The sequence below is a fragment of the Zingiber officinale genome, chromosome 3A (genome assembly GCF_018446385.1).
Source record: "Zingiber officinale cultivar Zhangliang chromosome 3A, Zo_v1.1, whole genome shotgun sequence".
Taxonomy (NCBI): domain Eukaryota; kingdom Viridiplantae; phylum Streptophyta; class Magnoliopsida; order Zingiberales; family Zingiberaceae; genus Zingiber; species Zingiber officinale.
The window spans coordinates 34,003,413-34,010,359 of NC_055990.1; the positions used below are offsets into that span (position 1 = coordinate 34,003,413).

At 38.5% G+C, this 6,947-nt stretch overlaps 1 protein-coding gene across 4 annotated transcripts; it reads left to right on the top strand.

The window, feature by feature from the left end:
* Positions 1–3,930: 3,930 nt before the first annotated feature.
* Positions 3,931–6,875, top strand: LOC122051703 (heparanase-like protein 1). Of its 4 annotated transcripts, none has more exons than XM_042612932.1 (10): positions 3,931–4,051; positions 4,148–4,195; positions 4,463–4,677; positions 4,772–4,808; positions 4,897–5,080; positions 5,277–5,425; positions 5,505–5,738; positions 5,846–6,035; positions 6,102–6,227; positions 6,291–6,875. In XM_042612932.1, exons 3-10 carry the CDS (start codon positions 4,465–4,467, stop codon positions 6,739–6,741), a joined length of 1,584 nt encoding a protein of 527 aa, XP_042468866.1. In that variant the 5' UTR covers positions 3,931–4,051; positions 4,148–4,195; positions 4,463–4,464; the 3' UTR covers positions 6,742–6,875. The 4 variants fall into 4 exon arrangements, with proteins under 4 accessions (XP_042468866.1, XP_042468863.1, XP_042468864.1 ...); XM_042612929.1 differs by having other exon boundaries at positions 3,932–4,051; positions 4,287–4,677; XM_042612930.1 differs by having other exon boundaries at positions 3,932–4,051; positions 4,290–4,677.
* The last annotated feature ends 72 nt before the right edge of the window (positions 6,876–6,947 follow it).

Sequence of the window (6,947 nt, forward strand, 5' to 3'; positions counted from 1 at the left end):
ATCTGCCTAACCTTTAGTTAGGACTTTTCCACTCAAGTATCCAGTCAACCCTTTCACCTACTTGACTCTTCTTCATATCTAACTGGTCAACCTTGACCAGAGGAGAATTATATCAATAATCTCCCAAAACGGACAATTGCATCTGCAGTTTTCATGTATTGTCAAATTTCGAAACCCAAACATCAAGACTCAAGCTTGAGCCAACTCAAGCTTAATCAACTAGGTCAATCTTAACCAAAAGGATATTGCACCAACATTCACATCCTCCCCCTCCTCTAGCTCCCAGAGTATCATACCAACAAAATAACGATCCGAATAGTAGGATCGTATGATCCTACGATCTAGAAGTACTAAATAATTGATCTAAAATTGATTGGATTAGGTTTTTATAGTGGAATTGGAGCAACATCATTGGGACTAAGATCGTACAGAATCGATGGTAACGATACGATTCTATGATTCTACATTTTGAGAGATCATAATTTTTCACTCAGATTAAATTACGGAACACACAATATATCAAATCAAAATTCGTTTAATGCTCTACATTTATTATTGGGTGTAACTCATAATCACCCACTCTTAGGTCCAAACAAATCTTTTAAAATTTTTTCAGAGGTTTTAAACAATTTTATAATTATGTTAAGATTTTAAAATCATTTAAAATATTTATTTAGTTGAAATTATAAAAAATTATTTTTGATATTCATGTTTAAATGAACTAAATTAATATTCAATCTTACCTATCTGATCTTGATCGATCCAGTTCTACAATCCATCTCAAATTTATATACACATCATTTCTATAAAAATTATACGCTGACCCCATATACTATCATCTATAAAGAAATAATGTCATCATATGATTCGTTCGCCCCTAACGTCTCCGTCAATCCGTCCCTAGGTCAACACGGAGGAGGTAAATCACGGATGACTACTAGCTATTAGTACAAATGGCTAAGACATGAAGAGATTATACTCAATTATACCGAATTTTGATCTCAAGACTTCATATAATAACACTTCATATATTAACTATCGCATCATTCCGAAGGAACAAATTTATACGTAGATCATGATCCTATCAAGTATGCCCATGAGTACCATCGTTGTTTATTATTAATTAAATACGTGGAATCGAAGAAAGGGAAGAATGGGTTGGAAGACTGCGACGTGGCCACTGGTTTTGTATCCGAGCCAGGGTCGGCAGCTGCTGGTTTCTCCGCTCACATGCACACGCGACGCTTGTCGTTTGCTCCAAGTTGCTAACTCGATTTAGTTCATCAAACAATTAAATTCTTTTTATCAAAAAAATAAAATAATAAATTGAACCCAGATATAAACAAAAATAAAAAGAAAAAAAAGATAAATATATAAATATTAAAATCCAAAAGAAACTACGTCCTGGAGAACCCGGTTTCGCAGTGCAAACCGGCCTATATAAACCCGCCCATGCCTGTTCTCCCTCTCTCTAATTATTCGGAATCTTTGTTTGTTTTTTCTTTTTTAAAAAAACACACGTATTGAATCATTTTGTGCCGCCATGGATTCCTCCTCTTTAGGCGACGGGACGACGACGCAGCTCCCGGCCGTCACCAGCTGCCTCCGCCTGAAGCGGCAGGAAGCCGAGCGGCGGCCGTCGGCGTCGTTCGACAAGGAGGAGGTGCTCCGGCGGATCCGCCGCCAGAAGCGGATCAACCAGTTCCAGAACGCTCTACGGCCGCCGGAATCAGCCACCGGCGGAGAAGCCGACGCGTGGCTAGAGGATGCTTTCTCGTCCCCTTAATTATCATATAGATTATAATTAAATTACTAGTTTGATAGTGTCTCGTACCATCATTAATAATTAATTAATTCCGCGCACGCATCCACTATATAATTACATATTAATTTATGCAGTTTTGCGTCTGCTTGAGTTTGTTGTTCTTCACTCTCCAGTTTCCTCAAACGTTTTAAATTATTTTGAAAGCCTAAAATTACTTCATTTTTACTAGGAGATTATTTATTGTACGAGCCTCCTCGACTGTTTCGAATAAAGTACTTAAGTTTTTTTTAAAAAAAAAAACAAAAATGAAATTAAAATGTCATGGAAATCTTGGTTATTTACAATTTAAAAATGACTATTAATAATCAAGAATAATCGAGCATTAATTAAGTATATAAGGTGAGTTCCTAACTTTTATCTTTTCATTTTCACTCATATTCCAAATTAAATAATTAACGTTTCTTTAAAAAAAACAAAAGGGAATTTCTATCCAATATTTTATTCCAAGAATACCCTTACTTTCACATCATTATTATAGCTATTACTACTGTAACATACAAAAACGAGAATGCCCTTCCTTTCAAAGTTATTGTAATAATTACAACTAGGTACTATAACATACAGAAATTACTAAGTAGCTATTATAGTACTACAATAGTATTATATTATATTAAATGTTACACATAGCAGTTAATATTTTTAGTAGCAGTTAGTTTTCAAGTGATTTTGATCAATTTAAATTAATTTTGATGAAATTTAAATAAATTAGTAAAGAATATTTTAATATAATAATTTTAAAATTTATGATTTAGAATTTAAATGAACATTCCTTTACTATTTATATAATTTAGGACGTCATTTAATTTTTGTTCATTTTTATCCAAATAAATATCCCTCTGTCCCACGCAGAAAACGACAACCGATTTGTGAGAAACACGTGACGAAGGTGGAAACCAAAAGAGTGATTCACCTATAGGACAATAGGGATCGGTCTGTGGACCGATCCACTTATAGGCTGATCGGTCCACAGACCGATCAGAAGCCTCCCAGACCGATCAGGATAGAGATCGGTACACGTGCTTTTCTCCTTCAGAAAAATAAGGAGATCGGTCTGTGGACCGATCCACCTATGGCATGATCGGTCCACAGACCGATCAGGGCTCTGCAAGGGCCGATCGGCCTAGGGGCTGATCGGTCTGGGGATCGATCAGCCCCTAGGCCGATCGGCCCTGAGCCCTGATTTCCGCTTTCGTCACGTGTTTCTCACGAGTCGGTTGTCGTTTTCTGCGTGGGACAGAGGGACAGGGAGAGTTTCGGGACAGAAGATTTGATCTCGTCAAAGTGATAGGCTCTCATACCATGCGGTGAATGGATTGGGCCTTATTTGACATTAAAACCCAATGGGCTCATATTGGACGGTGCCCAAGAGCCGAATATGGGCCCAAAAGTATTTGTCTCCTTTTCCCCAAATAAAACTAATAAACCAAATAACACTCTTAGGATAAAGATCATAAACATCACAACAAAAGATCATAAACATCACAACAAAGTTTTCTTGGGACGGTCTAGTGACTAGCACATGAAATATTATCACCATGAGATCTAGGGTTTGAATCTCGATAAATCCGAAATAAATATCTCCCTTATGTGTTAGTCATTATTCAAAGGTTAATAGTTGTCCGTGATTTATCTCTTTTGTGTTGGCCCTGAAACGAATTGACGGGGACGCTAAAGGCTGTCGAAGCCTTTCCATAACAATCTTTATGTCTCTAAAATGAGATCCTTTGAAGCACGAATTAGAGTTTTGCCTTTAAAATGGAGTACCCAATAGAGAAAGACTCTGTTGGATCAGACAGACCTGCTTTCACCAAGAAAATTATTGAAAAGTGATTATTACTTTTTATTTATTATTATTATTATTATTTTCAAATGGAAAGTGAAACCTTTAGATAAAGGTGTGACAGATCTTTCTTCCTCCAACAATAATTGCTTAGCTGAGGTTGTTGGTCCACTTACCCCTGTGGAAAAAAGGACCCACTCAACCTACCTTTCATCTTCCACAATAAAGCACAAAAGGATATGACAAATGATTTTGCCACTTTACTTGTCCCATGGCTGGTGCCAACTTACCTTATGTAACTCCAAAGTTGCCCAACTACTCTCCCAGTGCAATTATTAATACAATATATACAGGAATCAATCACAGACTCCCACTGCAATTTTTAATGCAATATATACAAGAATCACAGCTTTGTCCAATCCAATTTGCTCTGTGGTAACCTGAAGGTATTGCCATTATTTTTTCTACTATTAATGAAGATAGAGGAGAACAGTAGAGATATGTACTGAAAGATTTTTTTATTATTTATTATTGTGTCATAGAACAGCAAGTGTGGGAGAAAGGAATCCAATCCTCTGCGAGTTCACAAGGTGCATGTCTCTCTTCACATTGTGTTAATTCTTAGAACCCTAGTTCTTTGCCTTTTGTTTTGGTGCAATTCAGTGAGTTTCTTGTTGCCAGAAGCTCTTCTTTTAGGTTTACAGAGGTGGAAGTTGCTGTACTTTTGATGCTCGAGATGCAAACTAGAATTTCTTTTGCATACTTTTGTATCGCCTTACAATGTATGATCCAAAGCATAAATTCTTGTAACTGAATATTCAATTAACTGTTCTTCCCTTGCGTTGGGGGGGTTAAAGGAATGAAGTCTCGGTTCCTTTTGTTGCCTCTGTTCCTCCATTTCATCATTCAAGCTACATCTCAAGAACACTCCGATGTGACGATCGTAGTGAAGGGATCTGCTCTAGTGGCCGAAACCAGTGATAGTTTTGTTTGCGCAACTCTCGATTGGTGGCCTCGCGAGAAGTGTAACTATGATCAGTGTCCATGGGGAGAATCTTCAGTCCTGAACCTGGTAAGTTCCCTTTTAGGCAGTGACAAATTTGTTTTAGTGTGGTTTTAGAACAATTGTAACAACTACTTTGGCTCCATGGTTTGTTCTTGACCAGGACTTGACTCATCCCTTTCTTGCAAAATCCGTTGGAGGTAATCAACCCCTTACTCTTCTTCTAGTTTTCAAATCATAATGCTCGCGATCGATCCATCATGATCATTTCCTTCTCGTCGAATTCAGCTTTTAGTCCATTGCGGATACGAATTGGAGGTTCATTGCAAGATCAAGTTGTGTATGGCTTTCCGAATCCGGGGAGTCGATGTCTTCCCTTTTCGAAGATGATTGGTGGTCTCTTTGGTTTTTCTAAAGGATGTTTGAGCATGGCAAGGTGGGATGAGCTAAACCATCTATTTCAGAAGGCAGGGTAAGTTCCTTGCTATATGTCAATAGGTTAAATGGAAGCTTGAATTTGGGGAACAAAGCTTTAGGATTAAAAGTTTTAAAGATAAATAGAACATTAATAAGAAAAAGTATTAAAGATAAGATAGATCAATATGAAATCTCTACTTGTATGTAAGTAAGAGTTTTAGGTATTGAACTGATTTGTATTGCGGTTGTAGAGCTGTTATCACATTTGGTCTAAATGCACTATACGGGAGGCACCGCGCGCAAGGCGATAAGTGGGCAGGAGCTTGGAACTCTAGCAATGCTCAAGAGCTCATTAAGTACTCCATATCGAAAGGATACAATGTTGATTCATGGGAATTCGGTAAGATCTTTCTCTACATCCCTAAGATTTGATCGTCAAGAAGACTCACTTGAATCATCATTGATTATGAAAACATCAGGCAATGAGTTGAGCGGGCAAGGTATCGGTGCGAGTGTCAGTGTTGAGCAATATGCCAAAGATTTGATCGAGCTCAAAGCTATCATGAAAGAGTCGTACAAATACAAAGGTTCGGTGGCAAAATTGGTCGCTCCCGGAGGTTTCTTTGATCAGCAATGGTATGCTCAGCTCCTGCGGGACTCTGGTTCAGGCACGATCGATGCCATGACACATCATATTTACAATCTAGGTGCAGGTGAGATGGAAAACATACTTCAAAGTACACAATTCATAATCCGTAGTTTTCCCGCCGCTCGTTGCAATTCAAAAAAATACTAGAAAAGATTTTGGAAACTTTTGCAGGTAATGATTCTCACATACAAGTAAAGATTATGGATCCACAGTACCTGAGTAGGGAAGCGGACACATTCAGAATTCTTCAACTCACTATCGAGAGGAATGGACCGTGGTCCTCTGCTTGGGTCGGCGAAGCTGGAGGTGCATTCAACAGTGGCAATCGGTTCGTGTCCAATAAATTTCTCAACAGCTTCTGGTAGGTCTACATTGCATCCCTTGCTTCGAGTGTAACTATTTGATTTGCTGAAGACGGGCAATTCAGGTACTTGGATCAACTTGGCATGGCATCGAAGTACAACACCAAGGTTTATTGCAGACAGACGTTGATAGGAGGGAACTATGGTCTCCTCGATTTGAATACTTTCGTTCCAAATCCTGATTACTATAGGTAAGACCTCATTATCACAAAAAATGGTTTTGTTATTTTGACCGTATGGTTGATTCTTATCAGTGCCCTACTATGGCATCGACTAATGGGGAAAGGAGTGCTTTCTATCGATGTCGGTGGTTCGTCATACTTGAGAGCCTATGCCCATTGCACGAAAGGAAAAGAAGGCATCTCTGTGCTGCTGATTAATCTAAGCAAATTCACCAGGTTCAGTGTGAGTGCCCTCAATGTTCTCCATGTCGAAGACGACGACGACGACGACTCCGACTCCGACTCCATCAAAGCATCAGTGGAGTTTGGAAACAGAGAAGAGTATCATCTCACAGCAAAAGATGGCAACCATTTGAGCCAAACTGTGTTGTTGAATGGCACTCCATTGGAGCTTACTGAAGAGGGAGGCATTCCACCTCTGAATCCTGTGAATGCTATTGCTAAATCGCCTATTGATGTGGCTCCCTTGTCCATTGCCTTTGTTGTCTTCCCCAACTTGGATGCAAAAGCTTGCTTGAGATAATGCAACCATAAATTGTAGTAAATAGCAGCTAATTACTTTGTCAAATTGTTGTTGTCCAACTCCATATTCATGGAATGAGTTGGATAAGTTTCTCATGCTTTTAAGAAGACATATTACTTTGTCAATTGGTGATTTGACTTGCATTAGTTTACCTGTCTGTAGTTAACAAAATGGGGGAGAAAAGATTAAAAAAAAACACAGGGAGA

What these genes read in the sequence shown, in the direction of transcription:
- LOC122051703 (XM_042612932.1), top strand. Translation starts at nt 4,465, where the DNA reads ATGAAGTCTCGGTTCCTTTTGTTGCCTCTGTTCCTCCATTTCATCATT. An exon ending in TCTTGCAAAATCCGTTGGAG is followed by an intron (nt 4,809 to 4,896) that starts GTAATCAACCCC and finishes CGTCGAATTCAG; the next exon opens with CTTTTAGTCCATTGCGGATA. An exon ending in CATCTATTTCAGAAGGCAGG is followed by an intron (nt 5,081 to 5,276) that starts GTAAGTTCCTTG and finishes TTGCGGTTGTAG; the next exon opens with AGCTGTTATCACATTTGGTC.